At 41.1% G+C, this 26,716-nt stretch overlaps 1 protein-coding gene across 1 annotated transcript in view; it reads right to left on the reverse strand.

Moving 5' to 3' along the window:
• The window catches only part of LOC145391691 (uncharacterized), a 192,226-nt gene that overhangs the window by 139,366 nt on the left and 26,144 nt on the right, over nucleotides 1–26,716 (reverse strand). The window contains exons 3-4 of the mRNA XM_080266236.1: nucleotides 24,348–24,483; nucleotides 19,534–19,667 (exon numbers count right to left, since the gene is read on the reverse strand). Of these exons, the coding sequence (XP_080122362.1) occupies nucleotides 19,534–19,667; nucleotides 24,348–24,483 (270 nt within the window). The remainder of the gene's footprint in view (nucleotides 1–19,533; nucleotides 19,668–24,347; nucleotides 24,484–26,716) is intronic.

Here is a 26,716-nt window from a genome sequence, read left to right on the forward strand (position 1 = left end):
TAGAACCATCCCCTTACCCACACTTGACCTCATCAGCTGATCAGACAAATGCGGGAGAATATCCCCTCAGCTCTGCGTCATTATTTATTTCTTCACAATTTTTCTCCATTCATTTCTGTCACGCACAGACACTTTTCCTTGCTCAATAAACATCCTTCTTGCATCCAACGCTCTCTTCACAATGTCCATCCATCCTATTCAAGGTCTTCCTCTCAGCCTTACACCTCTCACATCAGACCTAGTTATCTTTTTCACCAATTGCTCATTATCCATTCTTTCCATATGCCCAAACCATCACAACATCCTCTCCTCAACTCGATCAGTCATCTCTCACACAGTTCCAGTTCTCATTCGCACTTCATCATTTCTTACTCAATCCATATGCGTCACTCCACACATACTCCTCAGACACCTCATCTCCACTACATTCAAACTTTCCCTCTCTGCTACACCCATATTCCATGTTTCAGCCCTATATAATGCAGTCAGTACTAGATCTATCAACAGTGGTGTTCCTCAGGGCTCTGTCCTATCACCAACTCTCTTCCTTTTATTCATCAATGACCTTCTAAGCTGTACATCTACCCTATCCACTCATATGCTGATGACTCCATCCTTCACCTTTCCATTCGGTTCCCGCAACGTCCATCTCAGCAGTTACTTCAACAAACAAGGGACGAGGCTATGGTACACCTAATGTCTGACTTGGTTTGTATCTCTGACTGGTGTAAAAATAATCTGGTTGTTTGTAATGGTTCAAAAACTCAGTTTTTACACCTATCAAAACAACAAAATATTCCGCAAGTATACCCACTAATGTTTAATAATATTCAGCTTAATCCTGCATCATCCTTGAACATGCTTGGGGTTTCATTTACTCGGGACTTATCTTGGAAAGATCATATTACACCTCTTGTAAAATCTGCTTCCAAGAGATTAAGTGTGCTAAACCGACTCCGTTCCTTCTTTACCCCTGCACGATTGTTGACTCTATACAGGGGTTTTATCCGCCCCTGTGTGGAGTACAACTCTCATGTTTGGGGAGGCTCCCCACATACAGCTATTCTCAATAGGGTGGAGTCAAAGGCTTTTCGTCTCATTAACTCTCCTCCTCTTACTGACTCCCTACAACCTCTGTCTCTTCATCGCACTGTTGCATCTTTATCTCTTTTCTATCGCTACTTCAATGGTCACTGCTCCTCTGAACTGTCTGCATGCATTCTTCCTCCTCTACGACGGGCGTGTTGCACCCGTCTAGCAGCAAACACTCATCCCTTTTCTGTCCAACTCTTTAATGCAAGAGTTAACCGTTACTCCCAGTCTTTCATTTATGCAATAGGTCAACTCTGGAACTGTCTCCCTCTGTCTGTATTTCCTGCTTCCTATGATCTCCAGTCTTTCAAACGCAGTGTGTCCAGGCATCTCGAAATGATGGGATATTGAATTTGGCTCTCTCTTGTATTTTGTTCTTCTCTTGGAAGGAACAATAATTGCGGGCCCGTGGCCTTTGGTTCCTTCTTCCTCGTATAAAAAAAAAAATACAGCCTTCTCTTTACATCCATTCTAAGCAAACGACATCTAAACACTTTTTTCATTCCTACCAGCACCTTTCCCACTTCATTCATTCTGAACTTCACTTCTGCATCTATTCTTCCATCCACAGCAACATGTGACCCTAAACACTTAAAACACTCTACCTTCTCAAGCAACTCACCATTCAAAACTATATTCATCCTCCTACCATCTACCAATCTCGTACACTTCATCACTTTACTCTTATTCTCATTTACTTTCAATTTCCTCCTATCACACACCCTTCCAAACTCCTCAGCCAGCTGTCTCAATCTCTCCTCTGAATCAGCCACCAGTGCAGTATCATCTGCAAACAGCTGCTGCCTCAGATTCCACTCTCTACCATCAACATTCACCAGACCCAGACCTCCACCTAACACTCTTGCATTCATTTCCCTTACAACACCATCCATGTAAATATGAAACAACCAAGGCGACATGACACATCCCTGCTGCAGCCTCACTCTCATGGGAAATCAATCTGTGGCGGGAGGGATGCAATCTGGCCGCACTATGGGGTGGTACTACTACTCTGCGGCCAGGTTGTATTAGTAAAAATAGTGCCACCGTATACCCTGTGTGTCGTAAAAGACGACTAAAAGGGGCGAGGTGAGGGGATTAGGGACCCCCTCCTCTATCTTATAGTTCCTAAAAAGAGACAGGCCATATATATATATATATATATATATATATATATATATATATATATATATATATATATATATAGTGACTTTAAAAATTGAAAAAAAGACAAGTTAAGCTCCCACTCTTGAAACTGTGCAGTTATGGGGTAGAATGTTTGTGTACAAATTTTGGATATTAGTTAATATCGAGGCTATGCTCTGTGCACTTAGTTTTTTAATATTTGTAACTTTGGGTTGTTATGACATATGACAGCTAAACAATGCATTGTTGGCGAATGGCCCATATGCACAATATTGTAGAGAAATTCCCCAGGTGCTAGTGGTGAATGGCCGATATACACAATATTGTAGAGAACTTTCCTAGGCACTAGAGGCGAATGGCCCATATATACAATATTGTAGAGAAGTTTCCCCTGCTCTAGTGTAGTAGATACTGAACAATCTGCAATACAGGGAAAACGCTGGGCGAGGGTTTCAAGAGGTCCATCCATGATCTCCTAGGACCGAGATGTTTCGAATAGTCCAGTCAGAACATGAGGATATATTCCATTTGTTCGATATGAAACAACCAAATGGACGATTTAGTGCATTTTTACGCCCTGGGCTTGCACTTGCAAGTCTTCCTCGAATGGAGCATTAGCCCTCATGGTGGGGGTTTCATGGGTGGAGGTCACACTGTCACCCAGCTAGCTGGTTAGCATTCCCATACAACACTGGGAACCCCTTTTGGTGATCTGCGGCCACTTGCAAGACATATTGCTATTGTTTGTCGTGTTTCATGAGGATGCCATTTTACTCTTGAACCAACACAGTGCCTCTCTCCGTGTGGTCATTGGTGACTTCAGACAAGTTTTGTGGTGTATCTGTAGTCCTCACACATCTGCCACGCCTCGGGATCTACATTGAGAAATAAGTGCTTCATACTCAAACTTCCACGAGAATATATGATGGTGCCTGACATGAAGTCCTCAATGTTGTGCTAAGCAATAACTGTCAAGAGCAATGTTGCATACTTTAGTGGGGAGTCAACTGCTTTGGCTTCAGGATTCTCCTTGATTACCTTGATGATTTGTCATTTCGTCTCCCCAGTCACCACTCAGTCGTAAAGCACAAGCATTATCATCTCTGGCAACAAGTGCCAGAGGTGGCTCATGAATCTGCTCATCACTGTCGTGGCCACTACGGCACTGTCTTAGGCATCAAGGGTCTTCAAAAGGAAATCAGGCTGTGGAGCAGACGCTTGGTGGGGCGCCACTCTCTATGCCTGAACATAGATGCACATAATGAACTGACACATGACCTGAAGGCTGCATCACTCTTTAGCCATGAACCCGAAATGGTTCAGGAACATCCAGATCTTCATCACGTAGAGGACTTTGTCCATTCACTGGACCCGGTGCATGGCTTCTGCTGACCAGAAATGTACACGTCAAGGTGGTGTCCTACCTACGATCTGGGACAACACCAGCTCATGGTAATCATTGTGGAGATCCACACACTCCCTCAGGGTTTTTCACACCAGGTGACGACGACACCAATGAAGCCTGTGAGGAGAAGGGAGATCTCATTGTTCACTACACCTGTCTTAATCTGTGTTTGGTCGATGTGCATCCCTACGCCTAGAATTGCTTCAAAGGTTAGATGTGTGATGTCGACGATAATCCCACAAGCCAGGTGTTCATGGCTTCCATCACCAACTCAAGCATGTGGTAACGGCATGCAAAGTAGAGTTGCTCCTTCTTGAGGAGTTGGTTGACCAGTACACGAGCTCCATGGCATTGACAAATGTTTGAAGCTGTCATGTCAAACAACATTCCAACGAACTTCTCAACCAGTCCCCACTCTTCAACTGCTCTGACAGTTGTTTTCGTGGCATGGTGTACTGTGCCACTCATTAGCTTCACCCTCTGAAGGAGTTGATAAACTCTGTTGCCACTGACGATAATAGTCAGTCACCTTGATCCTTGCTGGTCAGATCAGCCATCACCTTGCCATCTCAGTGGACTATGAACGGTATATCGGCATGGAGCTCTTCCTTAATGGTGATGGCTTGCTCTTGGCAGGACTTCATATCCTGATGGTGGATCTTTGAGTGGTTGATGTTCAGTACCACCACGTCATGACCGAGCATATCGCCGTTCCCGTCAACTTAGTCCTGTCCAAACTTGCCACCAGGCCAGTAGACGTGATGTTCTTTGTCTCCCACCTTAGGCATTTGGGTGCTCTTGCAGGTGCACTTCACTCATTGTCCATGGAGTGCACAGGGGTGCCTTCATTGCTGCTCGAAGATGGAAGCTTGACCATCGATGTGAATGGCTGTGACAATCTCTGACACCTTTTCTTCCTCTTTTCTCACTAATGGACCCACTGAGTGAAAACAACACAAACACTCGCATGATGCCCCTGGTGTTCTGTTTGTAATGTGCTACCATGAACGCCTTGTCCTGTCTGACAGCGAGGAGTTTATCAGCCGCCTGGTGGGCCACATCAAAGAAGTTCTTCCTGAGACATGTCTTGAACTTTATGTCCTTATTCGCCTTGGTCTGTGTTGTCCAGCTACGGTTCTTCAGAAGCTGGTATTCCACGAACACCTTCTTGCAATGCTTGACCATATGGTCACATTGCATGGTGAGAGTCTGGGTTCACTTCCACTACTCCATGACCATTTCGGTGATGGAGTTGGTCACTTCTCATGATGTCTTTTATAAAATGTGCTCATGAAGGACTGTCAGTGCATCAGTGTTGGATGTTGGACTAGACATTGGACCTGGTGATCTTCACGTGAAGACACACAATGTAGATGTTACAGCGTGCACTTATCATCAACTACTGAAAATAAAAAAACAAAAACTAGAAGCAGTAGCACGGATAGATGCCGTTACTTGAAGACTATATTTTGAAATGGTAGCTAGGATGCATACAGCATCAACAGTCATAAACATTATTTACAGCCTCCACGGACTAAGTGTAAATATAAACCAGGTCCTCAATTTTAATGTTTTATGTCAAATATATATATATATATATATATATATATATATATATATATATATATATATATATATATATATATATATATATATATATATATATATCGCATTTTCCAGCTGGTATCCCTGCACTGTTTCGAAGATCTGGTTCCAAACAGATCATGAGCAAACTCTTTAAACCCATAACCAGTGTTTTGCATGTAATTATCACAGGTTGTTCAGTATCCACTCACTATAATAGTCCTTGGGAAGATCCCCTACAACATTGTATAAATGCACCATTCACCTATAAAGCACCGTTTAACCATCACGTGATAGGGCCGTACTATAAAAACTAAACGCCAATATTGATGAAAGTGAGCATCTGACATTCCTGTTTTTCGTACCATATATAAATTTGCTGTTCACGCCAGGCAATCATCACCTGGTTATGGCATAAAACAGTATTTGAATATGACAGGGGGATAAACGCCCAAGAGACCCCCGTTTTGTATAACTAATTTAAATACTCATATTCATGAGAACCGATTTTTCCATTTATAAACACTGAATAATTCAGGAATAAAATTTTCTTTAGCAGGCTAAAATATATGAGAAATAAAAGGCTGTTCATGAAAGTTTACAAGACTAAACGTTTCCGTAACGAATACGAGTAAACAAGTTTCCATGGTGGCGTCGTGGCGCCTGGCGGATGATGTTGGAGTTAGGACATTAAATTATGCTTCCTTATTTATTTCAGATTGTGTACTTTCTCAATAGATTTTTGAAACGGCACCTATTTGAAAGTTTGTGTGTTTGCCAGCTTAGTGCTGTATTTAGCACATTTGAGGACAACCCAGTAAGCTTCTGTCTTAAACCCATGAAAAATCATGAAATAAATGACGTATATGAAGTGTATATAGCCTACAATATCATATTACATGGCAGAAATTACACATATCAGAGATGGGTCAGTGTTGGTAAACGGTTAGTTAGGTTTGTATTTTTCACTACAGTGTGCTCTTTTACAGTGGTTACAGAAATTGGTAATAAAACAGACAAATTTTTCATAAGTATGTGCAATCACTTAAATTCTTTTTTGAATAATGTGATTCGTTTTTGCACCAATATTGATATGCTGACGTAGTAAAGATACTGTAGGTTACCAATTATAAGTGAATTGGTTGTTTAAGATGCTGGCTGAAATATTATCTGTTTCAGTCAAGCATCTGATTTGAGCTAGGTGTGTTGGCTTTAGAGCAAAATTTGTTGTTAATGCAGATTATTTCATGAGAATTACAAAAAAAAAAAAAAAAAAAAAAAATCCTGAGGCATCTCTCTATCCCAAGAGCTTTTCTTGTAAATAGCTACAGGTGTAAGGAAATGGCCTGTAAAGTCGGCCTAAGAAGTGACGGTAGAGACTACAGCAGAGTATCGTGTAGTTTTCGGTCATGATAATGTACATATTCGTCCTCATATCTTTACAAGGTGAAACCAATTATGTAAAACTGTACAGAAAACAAGTAAATGAAAGAGTACCAGTATATTTCGAAACTGTAGTAAGCAGTTCGTTAATTACGATAATAGGAAACCCTAACCGGAACTAATTGACATTTCAGAACTATCGCTCACGGACAGTCAGGAATAATTTGTAGAGTTCACATCCCATATGATAAAACGCAATAATTTTTTAGTATTGTAATACTAAAAAGAAAAGCGCTTTAATAATTAATTAAAATAAGACATTATTATTTATACAATAATTTCCGTTACACTGTTAAGAAGCGAGATTTGCTAGTTAGGAAATCGAGATATTTCTCGACGTTTCCTGATATTTACGGTAGCTAGTTCAGGTATGAGTTACTTGCCAGTTTGCCTGCTGTTTGTGAGCGTAGTTATTTCGTAAGTAATGCATTAACTTTTGTTGCTCTTTATCTCTAAAATGTTTTATTTAAGTGATTGCTTGTAAAACCAAGTAATTTAAGTTCGTATAGCAAATGATTTATAGTGTTATGTAATATAAGACAGCTTTGGCATGTTTTGGTATTCTATGAATTGGCAACTGTTGCCCGTCGAGAGTATACTCAAAATTACTAGAATAATGCAAGGCTACATAAGATGGGGTAGAGACTATTTCAAGTTCAGTCGGGTTTCAGGTCGGTTTTGGTTTGTGAAGAGTTGCTGGCAGGCACTGAGTGTAATTACTGTCAGTGATGATTACTTTCGGTACTTGTGAAAACAGTGAAGTGTTGGCAAGCATTAAGTTTACTAACTGTGAAGTGTTGTCAGGCATTAAGTGTAATTATTGCTATTAGAAAAGGATGTATTGCTCCAGTGCATGTGAGAACAGTGAAGTAGGAAAGCATTAAGTGGAATTACTTGGAAAATAAAGACTGTGAACTTTAAGGAGCCAGTGTTTACTTTCGCCTCAGCTGATCTTGTGTGCTGTACACCTTAAGGCTGACCTTAGGAAGAACAACTCACTGGGCAACGTCCTTCCTGTACTGTACTACTGCTTTTGGAGCCTATGACAGTGTGGGGACTGGGACATAACACTGGTGTCAGGAGTGTGGGATTATTTAGGGCTGCAGTGAGTCTAACCTTCGACATGGAAGCAGAAGGTGTGAAGACAAGATCTCGAGCTGGGCAGGAGGAGGAAATTTCCCTGGCAACAATTGTGAAGCTAATAGAAACACAAAGTGCTCGACAACAGGCACAGAGTGAAAAACAGAAAGAGCTCAGGAGCGAAATCAAAGAGCAATTACAAGCACAAAGTGAAGGACAGAAAAAGCTTAAAGAACAATTACGGGCACAGAGGAAAGAAGTCAAAGAACAATTGCAGGCACAGAGAGAATGATATGAACAGCTTTAGGAGGCACTACAGGAGCAACAGAGGGAATTACAGATAAGAAAGCAACGATGCTTTTAAAAAAAAGCTAGATGCTTTTATGGGGGTAATGAAGGACGAACAGGAACAATTGAAGGAGACGGTATACGCAGAGCTACGGCAGCAGAAGTATGAGGTAAGAAATAATGTGACAGAGTGTAAACAGCATGTAGACGAACAGTTGAAGACAGTTAGTGAGGAAATAGTGATGAAGTGCAAATGGACAATTAGCTGAAGATTGGCGAGGGAATAGCGACAGAGTGCAGACAGCATGTAGACAACCAGCTAAAGATTAGCAAGGGAATTGTGATAGAGCGCAGACAGCATGTAGATAGCCAGCTGAAGCATGTAGTCGACCATGTTAAGATAATTAATGAGAAAATGAGGCTGTAGAGAAATATTGCACTGCTGAGCCTCAGGTTAGTGTACATGGAGCTTATGAATGGAATGGGCAGCGTATGGTGAATCTTGACGCATCCCAAGCATCTAAAGGTAGTATTACAGGGTTGAATACTCAGAATGTAGGAAATTTAAGTCCTGGTCTTAATTATGATGCCCGTTTTTAGGCCCCAAACCAGTGAAGTGCATGGCTATAATGGGGGTCCAATTAAAAAGAAACCTCAGGAATTTGATGGTAAAGTATCTTGGGAAGCTTACCATGCACAGTTTGAGTTACTTACAGATCAGAATGGTTGGGATGATAAGAAGAGGGCTGCAGAAGACCCACCACTGAAGAAACGCAGGAGAACCTTGATGAATGGTGTGCGAGAAGACAGAAGAACAGACAGCAAAGGAGTGTAGTGGGAATAGGAATCATAGAAAGAAATGCCGCCATACTGTTGTGACAGGGCCAGTGTCAGATGAAGACCTGAAGAGGATGCAGATTCACAACTGGTGATCAAGTGGCTGCAGCGGAATACAGTGCGACCATCGTGGGGAGAAGTTCCCAGGTTAAGCTCTGCGACCAAGAGCTACTGGAGTCAATGAGACCTTCTTCGTTTGAACAATGGACTACTGGAGCATCTGTCACGGGGTTTTTAAAATATCACGGGGTTTTTAAAATGAATGCTTAAATATTATTTAATTGATACTAATGTTCAATAATATTGAAGAGCAGGAACAATGATTGTCTTGCTACATCAAGCAACGATTACTTTACGCTGGCTTGTGCACGATTCTCTAAGAACGAGAATTTATAAACTTTCTCAACAGTACACAGCAGAGACTAATTACTCACAAATGCTGAATTAGTACTGTTAGCCCCTGGAGAAAGTTACTTCATCCCTGACAATAAATAACTAATACTAATAATAATATCAGGTTCTTGCTGATGCTTAACTCCTAGGTGGCACAACGGATTTTAAGCTTAATACAACAAAACTGGCCTAAGTACCAGTTATGAATGGCAAAACGTTTATGCAAGCTAGGAGCTATATGGAAAATAAGCTTAATTATGGAGAAATGAAACAAGAGTTTACTTTACATTAAGCTCAAGAAAAAGAACTGTTAAATTTATTGATTACGGTACAAAATAAATTTAACGTTACAATTCAAAATCAAATTAATGAGATCACACTCACTCACTCACACAAAAGCTAAATACTTACGCCTAGGAAAAAAAACCCACCTTAATTAAACTCTTAAGACTAGGAAGATACAAAAATGAAATACTGGTCAATGAATGCTTTGTATCACCCAATTCAAGGTAGGAGCACTGGAGACTGTGGTCTAAGTAGAGCCTGGCTGACTTCTCACTTGTTGGAGCACAGATCCTTCCTCCGTCAGAGCAAACACTGGACTAAGTCGTGGGAAAGAAAAGGCGAGCAGTAGGCCGCATTTTTTAACGGTCGAGTGAGCGAAACGCGCCCAAAACAAATCGCTCAGCGGAAGCGCTAATGTCTCACGCAAAGACGATAACGTATGACACTGAAAAATTGATTTGACAAAGCTTCTGTCCGAATGAGCGGTTAACTGAACGATAAACAGTGAGTTTTCCACTAATAGTTCGTGGCTTCTCACAAAAGGGAAATGTCGCGAATTTGATTCGTGACAGCATCAGTGGGAGACACCCGATGGCCTCAGCAAGTATTGGCAACTAGTGGTTCCCAAGAAGATGAGATCCGAGATCTTGGATAAGTCCCATAACCAGATCACTAGTGGGCACCTGGGAGCGAAGACAACTCTAAGCTGGGTGCAACAGAGGTTCTACTGGATTGGCAAGCTTCAGGATGTTGAAGAGTGGTGTTTGGCCTGTGATGTGTGCTGTGCCAAGAAGGGACCCAAGAAACGTGGTTGTGCCCCTCTCCAGCTGTACCAAGTGGGTGCACTGATGGAAAGAGTCGCGGTGGACATTGCTGGACCTTTGCCACTCACTGTGAGAGGAAACCTGTATATACATGTTGCCATGGACTACATACTTCACAAAGTGGCCAGAAGACTATGCTACCCCTGATCAAGAGGATGCAAATGTTGCTCAGCTGTTGGTTGACCATTTTTCTGTCATTTTTGGATGCCACAAGAGCTACATTCAGACCAGGGTAGAAACTTCGAGTCTGCTGTGTTCTGTGAGTGCTGCAAGTTATTGGGGATCAAGAAGACTAGGACGACCCCACTAAGGCCACAGTCAGATAGGATGATGGAGAAATTTAATTGGACCCTGGGACAAGAACTGGCCAAGTACTGTGTTGATGGACAAACAGACTGGGACCAGAAATTACCTGCTTTGCTGATGGCATATCGGTCTGCATCTCATGAGTCTACTGGCTACACTCCTACAAAACTGATGTTGTGCCACGAGTTATGTTTACCCATCGACTTGTTAATGGGAAGATCACCTGGTGAAGAGCTGCCTACAGACACCACCGGCTATGCGAAGCACTTTCAGGAAAGGCTAGCTAAGGTACATCATCAAGTGTGGGGAGCCCTGAAGTTGTCAGAAGAGGTGATGAAGTGCAAGTATGATGCCAAGGCAAGTGAGGTGAGCTTCAGGGATGGTGACCAAGTTTGGTTATACAATCCTCAGCGTAAGAAGGGACAGTCAACGAAGCTGCAAAGCCCATGGGATGGGCATTACACTGTGTTGGATCACCTATCAGATGTAACGTATCGAATTCAGGGAGGCAGGAAGTCTTGCCCAAAGGTGGTACACGTGAATCGTCTGTGGTAGTATCATGGGCCAGGACAGTTTAGCTGGGACGTCTCTGAGGAACTGTGCTCTCCTGCAGCCGAGGATGTTGAGGAGGACCAAGTAGCTGAAATTCAAGAGGATGGTGACAGTTTCCCAAGAGAAGAAGCGAATCGAGAAGAGGACCAAGACCTTCCTGGAGGAGTGGACTGTGTGGAGGAACAAGGACATCGTCGGAAGCGGCACAGAAGAACGCCTGATAAGTTGAAGGATTATTTTGTGTAGCCTATAGTTAGATGGTTCATTAAGATTAAGGTTCGTGTTTGTATACAGTATACTGTGTAGTTTTGTCGGGACGACAAAAAACTAGGGAGGGGGTATTGTTAAGAAGCGAGATTTGCCAGTTAGGTAACCAAGATTTTTCTCAACGTTTCCTGATATTTATGGTAGCTAGTTCTGGTATGAGTTAGCTGCCAGTTTGCCTGCTGTTTGTGAGCTTAGTTATTTCTTAAGTAATGCATTAACTTTTGTGCCCTTCATCTCTATAATGTTTTATGTAAGTGATTACTTGTTAAATTAAGTAATCTAAGTTCGAATGGTAAATGATTTAGAGTGTTATGTTGGCATGTTTTGTCTCTGAATTGGCAACTGTTGCCCATCGAGAGTATACTCGAAATTACTACAAAAATGCAAATTTATATAAGATGGGGTAGAGACTACTTCAAGTTCAGTCGGGTTTCAGGTCAGTTTGAGTGAAGTTCAGTCGGCTATGGTTTGTGAAGAGTTGCTGGCAGGCACTGAATGTAATTACTGTCAGCGAATATTATTTTCGGTGCTTGTGAAAACAGTGAAGTGTTTATTGAAGTTTGTATATCATCAGAACTTGTAATAACAGTGAAGCGTTGGCAAGTATTAAGTTTACTAACTGTGAAGTGTTGTTAGGTATTAAGTGTAATTGCAATTAGTAAAGGATGTGTAGCTCCAGTGCATGTGAGAACAGTGAAGTAGGAAAGCATTAAGTGGAATTACTTGGAAAATAAAGACAGTGAAATTTAAGGAGCCAGTGTTTATTTTCGCCTCAGCTGATCTCGTGTGCTGTACACCTAAAGGCTGAGCATAGGAAGAACAACTCACTGGGCAACATCCTTCCTGTACTGTACTACTGCTGTTGGAGCCTGTGGCAGTGTGGGGACTGGAACGTAACAGTACTAAGGATAATTTATAGTCATTTTTTTCCGTTTTTGTTGTCTCCATGGAGGACGACAGAAAACGGGAATGCGGCATAAGTTAGTAGGCTATTTTAAATAGTTCGATCAACATGCACGGAAGGAAACAGCTTTTACTCGAAGACATGCAGTTATTACACTGCATCTGGCCTAATTTTCATTAAGAAACTTATCTTGAAGTTTTAAGGTAAGCCAGAGGACTGTCAATGAATGAAAAATAAGGAATACCTCGAAATTTGCCGAGAGTCGGAGCTCCTTGGAGAATGAGAACCTTGTGTCTTAGCCTAGTATGCTCGGTGTTTAAACATTTGGCAAGAGAAAGAAAATGCAGGTGTTCATAAACAAATAACTGAGTTCAAAACGTTCATATCAGCATTTTCCGTTTAGCAGGACACAGAAGTTTAATTAAAAAGAAGGATACTAGAAATGGAGCAAAAAGTATGTGTTTTTGTATTGCAAGAGTATAACTCATGTTTTGGTCCTCTTCACTGCCTAGTGTATGAGTAAAAGGTAAAGGAATTGCAGTTATTACTCTCTGCTCTGAGCCTGCTCTGTCTGTCTTCAGGAGACAATGGTGGGGGATAGACAGTTCCCTTCTATTAGGGGATATGAGGTCTTCCCTGCATCTTCTCCTGGCATTCACAGAGGTGGATGTGCAATTTTGTACCGTTCTGATGTCTCCTTTATTCCCTTTGCGATACAGTCTCCCCTTCAAGTTCTAGTGGTATAGATGCACGTTGGGAGGTGCTATACCATCTGTTGTCTGTACCTTCCACCTTCCATCCCTGTTATGTGTGCTGATCTGGAAACTCTTATCAGCCAACTTTCACCCCCTTTCCTTCTCCATGGTGACCTTAATGGCTCACATCTTACAACTTGAAGTAATTTTGCGTGAATTAGGAATGAAGTCTCAAATTTTTATATGCGAGGGAAAGACAAGGAATAAAAGGCAGAATGGTCTTGCTGCTACTGCCGCGGTAGGGTATCATTACTAAGAAAAACTTCATTGTTGTGGCATCCTTATTCTTGCTGTATCATCACCACAGCATTTGAAAATAAGATAGCGTATTCCAGTTACATGAGTATTAACTGGTCTTCGAAGCTAGAATATGTGTATTTGAAATCTTTGGAAGCAAATACACCAGGAACATGGGGTTATGCTGCGCACTGCACGCAGAGTAATACATTACACATTCATTCAAATGGGGAGGTGTCTGAGTGTTATCTTCTAATATAACACTATCTCATGTTATTCGTTTAGCTAATTGTTAGCATGATTATATATATATATATATATATATATATATATGTATATATATATATATATATATATATATATATATAATGGAGGCGCGGAAGTTTTACCATATAATCACTAAGTTTTCACTGAAAGTATGTCAGTGCAGAGTGACCGAAGCAGTCTGAAACTTTGCTATCACTTCTTGTGGCGACTGTACCATGCATAGGTAATATTAAAAATAGTTCATAAGATAGAATTGACAGTTACTGTAATGGAGGAATAGATGAGTGTAGGAATGGCATGGAATACTGATTAGGGTGGAAGTGTTAAACAGAAGCATGAAAGGTGCAGTTAAGCAATGACTGACAAACAGTACGAAATGAGATAAATATTTAATGAAGCAGACGAACATAAACCATTTGACCAGTTTAGGAGAAAGCTAGGAAAACAGTAAACAGTCTGATATAAAACAGAACTGGATGAAAGTACTTTCGAGGTGGATTGATTTCTGGGAAAAAAGGAAAGCTTATCTAGGAGACTGGGACAGAAAAAGAAATACTTCACCATGTAACTTAAGAAATCATTGTATACATCTTGAAGGGAAAGGTAATAAAGAATGTGAATACCAGAGTAGTATAATTCCTGAGCTAAAATGGAAATTTACAAGTAATACCTGAAACAAGGAAGATGACAATAATGTGGGGAAAAATACTATAGCTAGATACATAGAAACTGAACAACTGTTCCAGTACACACATCTGATAACCCATATATTTTCCAATATGGTCTGCTGATCATGGCTGGATGACAGGAGTGGAAAGAAACTGCTGAAAATGAATGGAGGAGTGTTACTGAATCCGTCTTGTGTTGGTGCTGCAATAAATGTCCCCATTCAACTCGCTTTGTAAAGAAGTAAATCAGTTTCCATGCTAAAACAAATTCTCCAATAACTTTGTATTTACATCTTGCAATAAACATTTAGGAACACACGATGTAGGCTACTGTTGCATGAGTAGAGGTGAACATAATCTGGATAAACTGCTGTATGATACATGACTGGAGAACTGGCCAGAAGCAACATGGAAATGTATGAAGTATGCAATAATACATTCACTTTGCTCGTATGAATTCAAATCTGGATGGTCTCAGTAATTATTTCATGCAAATAACTGCAAAAGGAGGATAGATCATAATTCATTCTTAGTCTATACAATTCAGTTTAGCTTGTAAATGCATCCTCTTTATGCATTCTACCATTATTTGTTACCAATTCTAGCGCAAAATATACTTATTTCCTACATAAAGAAAAATAAAGTTTAGAATGGGTCAGCGAAGTGTGGTTTATTAAACTAACGAAACATTCAAATTTTGAGCGCTTTTAGTGCTCATGCAACGCCTTCTCGCCCGATCTAGCGATTGTCGCGGCATTAAAACGCCAGAATTGGGTTTCGCCAAGGGTGACGGTCTAGATTTTTTTATAGTAAGAATGACTGACGCTCAGGAATGTCTGACGACTGAACGTCGCTGTTGGACTGCCTGAACTCTGGGTTTTAATAGTACGGCCAATAATGGCTCAAAATTACAAAAAAATATACAAACTTTAAGTTCACTGAGTATAGACGCATCAACACCAAGGACTGGACAAAGGGCATGGTACTGACTATTACGTGGACTATGAGGGCTGCGAAAGATGAAGAGAGAGAGAGAGAGAGAGAGAGAGAGAGAGAGAGAGAGAGAGAGAGAGAGAGAGAGAGAGAGAGATTGTCCAGGAGCTTCAGGGTGCAAAAGTGGACTGAGACAAAATGAAATGGTGAGATTGTGAAAGAGTGGGAGTATGGCTGGGGTATATGTGCCGGAGTACGTAAGAATGAAAGGGCAAACGAGGGTGTATGTATTGTTGTGTGCGAAAGATGGAAGGAGAATATATGAAAGTATGGATCAGTTGGTTCTAGGATTGTATGGGGAAGATTTAAAATAGGAACACAAAAGTTGGCAACTGTGCATATATATGTGCCAATGGAAGGAAAACCGTCCAAGCAAAATAAAAGATGAAATCTGGACATTGTGGAAGTATGCTTGAAAAAGTTTGAGAGGAATGAGGGAGTGTTTTTGGTCAGAGATATGAATCGAAAAATAGGGAATGTGAAGGTGGATAGAATAGTTGCTGAATGGGGTCTGTCTGCAGAAGTGGATGTAAATGGCGGTGCTCTAGTAGACATCTGCGCTGAGTGGTGGTTGGTGAAGGCCATTACCCTCTTTAGGCACAAAATGATCCACAGGTATACGTGGCGAGTGATGAGAAGGGTGAGTGGTGAAATGAATAAACGGAAGGAAAATAATAGATTACGTGTGCGTAGAAGGAAGAATGGGAAGGTATGTAATGGATGCAAAAGCATACATAGATTGGAGGAGCAAATTCTCTGACCTACATTTCGTGCAGGTGAAAGTCTAGATACTAATGTGATGAATGAATAGAAAAAGAGAAGCAAATCAACTAAGTAATCCACACAAGGTGGGTAGAAAAGTTTTGAAGAGAATGGAAAAAGTGTAAGAATGTTAGAGACAAGTGGAGTGATTGGGTAAATATGATTTGGAGCAGAAGAGGGAGGTCGAAAGTGTGTGCAACATATAAAAGAAATATATGCGGCATGTGAGAAGATGAAAGTGGGTGCACGGAACAGCAAGGTGGAATGAAGAGGTAAGACAAGCTGTGGTGCAAAAGAAGAAAGCATATTGTGAGTGTATGAAAGAAAAGGCATGGAGGAAGTTGAGAGACAGAAGAGTAACATGTTGAGAGGATGAGAGAGGTGAAAAGATTAGTAAGAGAAAGAAGAGAGTAAATGAGGAATTTGGAAAGAATTTGAGTGTAAAATTTAGGGAATGTATGAAAATGTTCTGGAAGGAGGTAAGGAGAGTTAGGATGATGAAGTTGGTAGGGGAGTGAAAGATGAAAATGGTAGATTTTTTATTTTATGCTAGGCAGAATGAACCAAAGGCCACAAGCCAGCAAAAACTGTTCCTTCCAAGAGAAGAACAAAATACAAGAGAGAGCCAAATTCAAGATCCGATCATTTCGAGATGCCTGGACACACTGCGTTTGAAAGACTGGAGATCATAGGAGGCAGGAAATACAGACAGAGGGAGACAGTTCCAAAGTTGACCTGTTGCATAAATGAAGAACTGGGAGTAACGGTTAACTCTTGCATTAGAGGGTTGGACAGAAAAGGGATGAGAGTTTGCTGCTTGGCGGGTGCTACGCGCCCGTCGTAGAGGTGGAGGAATGCATGCAGACAGTTCAGAGGAGCAGCGACCATTGAAGTAGCGATAGAAAAGAGATAAAGATGCAACAGTGCGGCGAAAAGACAGAGGTTGAAGGGAGCCAGTAAGAGGAGGAGAGTTAATGAGACGAAAAGCCTTTGACTCCAACCTATTGAGAAGAGCTGTATGTGGAGAACCTCCCCACACATGCGAGTTGTACTCCACACAGGGGCGGATAAACCCGTGTGAAGGGAGAAAAGGCGAGCAGATGGAGAGAACACTTTAAGGAATTGTTAAACAATGAGAATGACGGTAATGCGAGAATCAGTGGCTTGGGACTGGCTAGGAGAAGGAGGGAGTAAGATGGAAGAAGTGGAAACAATGAAGATGGAGAAAGCCTCTGGAACTGATGAAGCATGGGGGAGGAATAGTAGCAGAATGGATAGGGAAGATGTGCAGATTTGCCTGGGAAAAAGGTAGAGTCACGGAGGATAGTAAGTCAGGTAAAATTATTCTCTTGTACAAAGGGAAAGGTGAAAAAGTGGTGTGTGTTAATCTTAGGGGCATTTGTCTCCTTAGTGTAACAGGAAAAGCATATGGTAGGTTGCTTATTGACAGAGTTAGAGGAACAACAAAGGAATTAGTTTGAGATGACAGAGGTTTTAGGAAGGGAAGCTTGTGTGTAGATCAGTTATTCATCGTTAGGTCATTATTGGAAAAGCTTATAGAGAAGGGAAAGAAGTTGTATGCTGCCTTCATGGATTTGGAGAAAGCATATGACAAAGTGGACATACAAGGAATGTGGAAAATATTTAGAATAATGAATTAAATGTGAAGCTGGTGAATGCCATGAAAAGTATGTATGGGGGTGCTAAGGCTGCAGTGCATGTGGTATGGGGGTGCTAAGGCTGCAGTGCATGTGGATGCTGAATTGAGTTAATTTTTCTGTCTGAATGTTGGACTGAAACAGGGTTGTATTATGCTTCTGTGACTGTTCAATCTGTCTATGAATGGCGTTATAAGACATACAAGGTTGGTACTGGATGTTGGAGCGGTCTCAATGAGAATTGGCAGAGTTTGGAAACTTCCATATATATATATATATATATATATATATATATATATATATATATATATATATATATATATATATATATATATATATATATATATATATATATATATATATATATATATATATATAACAGTAAACCACTGAGCCTGGGTTTTGTTAAGAAAACGCTTTTAGCTTAGTGAAGTATATAGCAATAATAAATTCATTGCAGGAACAAGAAGTAAATGAGAAAATTACAAAATTCCTCGAAAACATATATAAAATGGAACTGCTAGAGTAAATGACATAAAGACTCGCTAAATATTATGACTGAAAAGGGTATGCGTCAGCGAGATACAATTTCACCAAAATTATTTACAGCATCCCTGGAAAATATTTTCAGAAAACTCGACTGGGAAATCAAAGAAGTAAACATTGATGGAGAAAACCTAATACATGTAAGATTTGGAGACGAATTGTCCTAAAAGCAGAAACATTAGTGATTTTTGAAAAAATGTTAAATTATTTAAACAGAGAAAGTCTCAAAGTAGGGCTAAAGTTGAACCGGAATAAAACTAATGTCTAATCCAAATACACCAAAGAGTGTCATGAGAATAAGAAAAGAAATTCTTGAAGAAGTTGAAGACTACAATTACTTGGTGCAAACACCAAATCTACAGAAAGACCATTATAGCAAAATAAAAAGACGCATTACAGTTGGATGGAAAGGTTTCGCTAAACATACAGACATAACGAGAAGTAGCTTGCCAGTATGTATGAAACAAAAGGTTCATAACTTAATGTATAATCCTAGCTATCACGTATCGTTGTGAGACATAGAAACTGACAAAATTGATGGAAATTCAAATAATCCATTCCCAAAGAGCAATGGAAAGGTCAATGTTGAGAATATCTTTAAAATACAGGAAAACATCAACTTCGGTGAGAGAGCAGACTATTATGGAAGTTATAAAAGAACAGAAATGAAGGTGCGAAGGTCATGAAGCAAGAATGAGAGATATTCGATGATGCAGGAGCCCGGCTGATTGGACTCTAGGAGATCGTAAGCGTAGCAGAAAAAGTCCAGACAGGAGATGGAGAGATGAGATAGAAAAGTTTGCAGGCAAAATGTGGCAGAGTTTGGCTCAGTCAAGGAATTCGTGAAGAAGGTTGGGGGAAGCCTTTGTTCAGCAGCAAACTTACAATGGCTGATGATATATATATATATATATATATATATATATATATATATATATATATATATATATATATATATATATATATTCATTAGTTCCCTCGATGCCTCAATTTTTTTCACTTCTAATAGTATTTTTTTCTACTTCTGGGATAAGAATGTGTGCGTGCGTGTGTGTGTGTGTGTGTGTGTGTGTGTGTGTGTGTGTGTGTGTGTGTGTGTGTGTGTGTGTGTGTGTGTGTGTGTGTGTGTTGTTGTTGTTGTTGTTGTTGTTGTTGTTGTTGTTGTTGTTGTTGTTGTTGTTTGTGTTCATTTTATGACTTAATTTTTGTGTAGCATATATTTTGCATATATTCGTGTTTACCTGGTGTCCATTAAGGATCCATGTGAGGGTGGGTGGGGGCCTGGCGGGAGGTGCTGTGCAGTTCAGGTCCAGCCACTGGTCCACCTGGTAGTGGATCTGACTCCCTTTGATGCTAGGAGACCCGTGAGGCACCACTGCACAAGAGAGAACAACAAGACATAGAATTAATGCCTATCGACTAGGCATGAGGGCCATTAAGGGCACTGGTTCAGCTGATAATTGATCAGACTTCCCCTGATGCTAGGAGACCCGTAAGGCAACACCACAGGAGAGAACAAAAACATTTATTCTTTCATTTGATATACGTAGATGATATACGACTGTGTTATGAGTAGCGCGGGAGGCTTCATAGCACCTATTCCTTGGGCATGTTTTGTGTACATTACTTATCATTTTCTTGAGACTTATTTATATCGTTTTTATATCGACATGTTTGCTTGATTGACGTAGTTTGCATCAGCACAATACAAGGCGGTATGCAGGGGTAATGTGGGGCATAATCGCAATGGAAGAGATGTTAAAGAAATCTTGAGTGCCACATACGGTACCATCCATAATTGTTCACTGATTATGGAACAGGGGATACATTTTTTTTTTATGCGAGGAGAAAGAACCAAAGGCTGAGCCCGCATGAACGCTCCTTCCAAAGAAAAAAAAAAATACAAAGGAGCGCCAAATTCAAGATCTGTTCATTTCAAGATGCATGGACACACTGCGTGTGAAAGATTGGAGATCATAGGAAGTAGGAGATACAGACAAAGGGAGACGGTTCCAGAGTTGACCTATTGCATAAATGAAAGACTGGGAGTAACGGTTACCTCTTGCATTTGATAGTTGGACAAAAAAGGGATGAGAGTTTGTTGCTAGACGGGTGTTACGCGCCCGTCGTAGAGGTGGAGGCATGCAAGAAGACAGTTCAGAGGAGCAGTGACCATTAAAGTAGCGATAGAAAAGAGATAAAGATGCAACAGTGCGGCAAAGAGACAGAGGTTGAAGAGAACCAGTAGAAGGAGGAGAGTTGATGAGACGAATAGCCTTTGACTCCACCCTATTGAGAAGAGCTGTATCTGGGAAGCCTCCCCACACATGAGAGTTGTACTCTAAACAGGGGCAAGTAAAACCCGTGTATAAAGTCAACAACTGTGCAGGGGTAAAGAAGTCACGGAGTCGGCTTAGCACACCTAATCTCTTGGAAGCAAATTTTACAAGAGTTGCGATATGATATTTCCGAGATAAATCCCGTGTGAATGAAAACCCAGCCATGTTCAAGGATGATGCAGGATTGAGCTGGATATTATTAAACATTAGTGGGTACTCCTGTGGAAGATTTTGATGGGTTCATAGGTGTAAAAACTGAGTCTTTGATGCATTAAAAATAACACGATTATTTTTACCCCAGTCAGAGATACGAGCCAAGTCAGACATTAGGTGTGCCATAGCCTCATCCCTTGTTTGTTGAAGTAACTGCTGAGATGGACGTTGTGGGAACCGAATGGAAAGGTGAAGGGTGGACACATCAGTCTTCGAGTGGATAGGATTTGATGTACAGCTTAGAAGATCACTGATGAATAAAAGTAAGAGAGTTGGTGATAGGACAGCGCCCTAAAGAACACCACTGTTGATAGATCTAGAAGAACGGCCGTCTACAACAGCAGCTATAGAATGACCAGAAAGGAAGCTAGAGATGAAGGCACAGATAGAAGGCTAGAAACCGTAAGAGAGCAATTTGGAAATTAAAGATTTATACCAGACTCGATCGAAAGCCTTTAAGATGTCAAGCGCAATGGCAAAGCTTTCGCCAAAGTCCCAATGACCAGGATTCTGAAAGGTAGGTGAGAAGGTCGCCAGAGGAATGTCCCTGACGGAACCCATACTGATGATCAGAAAGAACGTTGTGTTGGGAAAGATGCTTTAAAATTTTACTGTTAAGAATCGACTCGAAAACTTCTGAGACACAAGATGTTAAAGCAATTGGACGATAGTTAGAGAGTTGGGAATGGTCACCCTTCTTTGGGACTGGCTGAATGAGAGCAAGCTTCCAGCAAGAAGGAAAGGTACAAGTTGAAAGACAAAGGCGAGAGAGTTTACCTAGGTAGGGTGTAAGCACAGAAGCACAGATCTTGAGGACAACAGGAGGGACTCCATCAGGCCCATATGCCTTGTTAGTATTGAGGCCAGTGATGGCAGAAAATACATCACCTGAAGAAATTTTACTGTCAGTCATGAGGAAGTCAAAGGGGAGAAGTGATGGAGGAACAGCACCGGAATCGTCTAAGGTGGAATTGGAGGAGATAGTCTGAGCAAACAGATCTGCTTTATCAGTAGAAGAAATAGCTACAGAGCCATCAAAATTGAAAAGAGGAGGGAAGGATGATGAGGTAAAGTTGTTAGAAAATTTTTTGGCAAGGTGCCAGAAGGAGCAGGAAGAATTCAAATCGGTGAGTTGAGAGCATTTAGTACGATGAAATTATTTTTAGCAGAGTGAAGAACAGACTTAGCATAATTCCGGGCGGAAACATATAAAAGATGTGACTCAGGGATGGTTTGGTGTTGGTACCTTTTAAAGGCCCTCTCCTTGTTGTGGATAGCATTAGAGCAAGCGTGATTAAAGCAAGGCTTTCTTGCATTAGTCAAAGGATATGAGAAAGGAATGTATGCTTCCATGCCCGAGAGAATAACCTCTGTAATGCACAAGGCACACTCAGATGGATCCCAGCCATGGAATCAATAATCATTCCAGGGAAAATCAAAGAAGTACTGCCTGGCAGCTTCCCAATCCGCAGCTACAAAGTGCCACAGACGACTCTTTGGAGGGTCCACAGGCCGTACCAGAGTGATAGGACTGGTTAAGGTAACAAGATTATGATCGGAGGAGCCCAAAGGAGAAAAAAGATTAACAGTGTAAGCAGAAGGATTAGTTGTAAGGAAGAGGTCAAGTATGTTGGAGCTCTCTCCAAGGCGGTCAGGGATACGGGTAGGGTGCTGTACAAGCTGCTCTATGTCGTTTCAAATAGAAAAGATGAAGGCTTGTTCACCAGGTGGATCAGTGAAGGGAGAGGAGAGCCATAACTGGTGGTGAACATTGAAATCCCCTAGAATGGAGATTTCAGAGAAATGAGAAATGGATAGAATGTGTTCCATCGTAGAAGTAAGACAGTCAAAGAATTTTTGATAGTCAGTAGAATTAGGAGATAAGTAAACAGAGAAGGTATATTTAGTCAGAGAATGACAGGAGAGCCTAAGCCAGAGTGTAGAGAATCAAGAAGAATCAAGTTCAGGGAAACGAGAACAAGATAGGTCCTTGCGTACATAGTTGCAACATCCACCTTAGGCTTTGAAATGAGTATAGAGAAAATAGGAGGATACAGAAAAGGGTTTGCTGTCAGTTGCCTCAGACAGCTGAGTCTCAGTAAGGAAGATAAGCTGAGGTTTAGAAGAGGAGAGGTGTTCGACAGAGAGAAAGTTAGAGGAAATGAAGAAGAAGGGAGTCAGACAGTGGATCCAGGCAGCTCAAAGATTCATCACCGGGAGAGGGGCGGATGATGGGGGTATTTATGCCCCCCCCCCCGGGGATTCCGAGGCCTGATTTGTTGCAGCCATATTTCTTTTTTATTTTTGAAAAGGAAGTGTAGTGTGTACTGCGCATGTAGTTTGGTGTTGACAGTTAGAGAAACGTGTATTGGTGAGCATGCTGGCCTACTCTCTGTGTTACTGAGACACTGAAAAAGTTCGGTAAAGGGGGATGGTCAGGAACTAGTCCTGAGGGCTGATGAAACGGAAGCTCCAGCTCTCCCTGTCATCAGCTTTCCATCCACCTTGGGAGTCCTACCCTGCTCGACTGTGCTGCAGTCTACTCCTCTACATAAGTGGACAATGCAAAAACAGATGGAGAATTTACTCTCACTGGAGCAATTTGTACGATTCTAGGAAGATCATGCAAATATATTCAAAGATCTGAGAACGACTGGGCGTTTGTTCTAACCTGACGAAGATCCATCATTTCAGTTCAGTTGATGGCCAGGTGTAGTAGGGTTTAAAGGATAATTCCAAAGGTAACCAATGAACTGCATTCCTGCCTCATAATCAAGGTTCATGAATTTTTATTCCATCATAAATTAGTATCTGGTTGGTGGTGGTTTGTTTCCATCAGATGAAAGCAAACTGTCTACAGTAACAAAATACAAAACATTATGAAGGGTCTAGATTAAAACTGATATGAGTAACTGCTTATGTAGGCGGAGATTTTCGTCCTTTTGCAGTATATTTCCCGTAGCTCAGCAGTGAAGAAATACAGTACCAAGACTCATCATCCTGGTATTAACAAGTCTTTGTAACTAGGACCATATTTTAATGTTAATTCTTTGTCAACATTCAAGATTAAGAAATGGTAAATACACATTAACCTAAAATAAACCAAATCTAATATGAGTTTTTTGACCATGTATCTGCGTTGCCGCATCATACCCGCCCATTCGTGTAAAAAGATTAAGCATGACATCCTAAAGTCCAATAGGAAAATAAAAACACTTCCAGATATTAGTCTCAGATGAATTTGGAATTTGTTTTTTTACAAACCTACGAAAGGGAAGCAGTGTGCGGAACGAGAAGGGATCGTGGTGAGTTAAGGAGCAGAGCGGGAAGAATGAACCACGTGATGGGCGTGGTAATGGGCAATAAATATTTACCCAGAAGAATCAAAGGAAGGAGAGGGGCAAGGCCATGCAGACAGGTGAATGTGAAGGCAATGCAGACTTGAAAAACAACCATGATGAATCTTTGCCGAGTTAATTAATTTGCCAAAAGATGTTGCTGACCTACGACTGTCATGTTGGCGGACCTCTGAGTGGTGTGGAATGGCGGTCCCTCTGCCACCAGTTCACACCTGTACACGTCCGAGGCATCCACACCCACACCCAGTACCGTCAATTTCCGGCCCTCACTACCACCAACCTGTAATAATATGTTAGAGGAAGGCGCCGTATGACTACTCTCATACAGCTACTCGCATGCATGTCCTTACTCAAAAGTCCTACACTCAAAAAGATTAAGAGCTACACCCAGCACTCACCCACCTACTCTTACAGCAATAAACAAGATACCACACACACACACACACACACACACACACACACACACACACACACACACACACACACTGACTCACCACCCTGTACAAGAGGGAGGCACCCGTACACCCACACATTCAGTTACCAATTACCATCCACACCAGTAATCATCGCTAAAAGAAAGGCCCTCACACCATCACTCTCAGTCAGGCTCAGATTACAAGTAGGCAGGATTTGAAAATGAACCTTTTGTGTTCAAGTGGACCTCTGTAAGCGCCGAACTGGTTAAAAGTAAGTCATTGTGTTTGCTTAGCTGAGAGAGAAATCTGCTAGACAAGCTGATGGCGTACACCTAATTACTCATATCCCTTACCCGCAACTGGTTTATCAGTTGACTGTGAAAGATGAGCTTCCTTCAGTGATCAGAGATAGAAACTGATTACTGTTCATTCTTTGTATTTGAAAATGATAATGGAGCAGGAGTTAGCCATTTAACCAGTCAGCTATTGAAAAGATTATCATGCAGCGCATCACGGTATAGAAAAGATATACTAGAAATTATAATATTAGAAATTTTACCTACATCACTAGAGGTGAAGGAAGGCAATGACTTATTATATGTGTCGATAACAGAATGAAAAGGTATGTAACGGATGCAAAAGCATACAGAGGTTGGGGGAGTGGACATTTTGACCACCACTTGGTGGTAGTGAAAGTCAAGGTTCAGGTGCATTGGAGGAATGGAAGGGGGGAAGGACAGGAGGAAGTAGTCCATACATGGAGGGTACGAAGGTTGCAAGATGATAAAAGAAAAAAAAAGGTAAAATAAAAGAGACACTGTAAGTGGAGGAGCCATTCGATAAATATGAATTGGAGCAGATGAGGGAGGTGGAAATTGTGTGCAAGATATTCACAGAAAAAATCTGTGCAGCATAAGAGGTGGTGTGTGGGATGAAGAGAAGATGAAACTGGGTGCAAGGAACAGCATGGTGGAAGGAAGAGGTGAGACAGGCTGTGGCGCAAAAGAAGAAAGCATATAGTGAGTAGATGGGAAGCAGACACATGGAGGAAGTTGAGAGACAGAAGAGTGAGTTATATGTAGAGAGGAAGCGACAGGTGAAATAATTAGTAGGAGAGAGTAAGAAGAGGGTGGATGAGGAAGTTGGAAGGAATTTGAGTGTCAAGAGGAGAGAATGTAAGAAAGTGTTCTGGCAAGAGGGAAAGAGATTTAGACAAATTGATAACGAAGTTAGTCAGGGGGTGAAAGATAAACATAGTAGATTGACAGTGGAGAGGGGGGAAAACGTACAACATAAAGAACAAAAGAAATGTGTGTATAAGTGGCTAGGGGATATGACTAGGAGAAGGAGGCAGGTGAGAAGGGAGGAAGAGATCAGTAGGATGGAAGTGGCGGAAGTAATGAAGAAAGTCAAAATGGGGAAATCCCCAGGAATTCACGGAGTGTGTGGTGAAATGATGAAGCATGAGGAAGAAATAGTAGGAGAATGGATGTGGAAGATGTGCAGATTGGCCTGGGAGGAAGGTAGAGTCCCAGAGGATTGGAGATCAGGTTTAATTATTCCCTTGTACAAAGGAAAATGGAAGAAAGAAGTCTGTGGTAATCACAGGGACATTTTTCTTCTTAGTGTAATAGGTAGGATACTTATGGACAATATTAGGGAAATAACAGAAGAAATTGCTGGAGAAGAAGAGGAGTGTTTTAGGAAGGGAAGAGGTTGTGTAGATCAGATATTCATCATTAGTGTACCCATACTATGTACTCATACTATATTATTCTACTCATATAACCATGCCTTATATAACACCTAAACCTATATATGTATATGTAACCAGTACCATTGATGGAATCAGCACATTTCTCTAAACTGCTGACTTAAGCTAAGGTTCCCACGCCCGCTGCTCGCTGTGAGACAGTAAGAGGCTAGCTATCAAACAGATCACAACTATAGAAGTTCTCTCTGGAATAAACCTCCGTTATACGTCACCCCAGATCTTTGAAATAAACCTGAGTAGGGAGCACGGGGCCATTGAAACTTTAGGTCTTTAATAGAAAAGTTTCTAGAGAAGGAAAAGAAGTTGTATGTGACATGCATGGG

This window comes from Coenobita brevimanus, chromosome 19 (genome assembly GCF_032717465.1).
Source record: "Coenobita brevimanus isolate Jiangsu-jjx chromosome 19, ASM3271746v2, whole genome shotgun sequence".
In the NCBI taxonomy this organism is placed as follows: domain Eukaryota; kingdom Metazoa; phylum Arthropoda; class Malacostraca; order Decapoda; family Coenobitidae; genus Coenobita; species Coenobita brevimanus.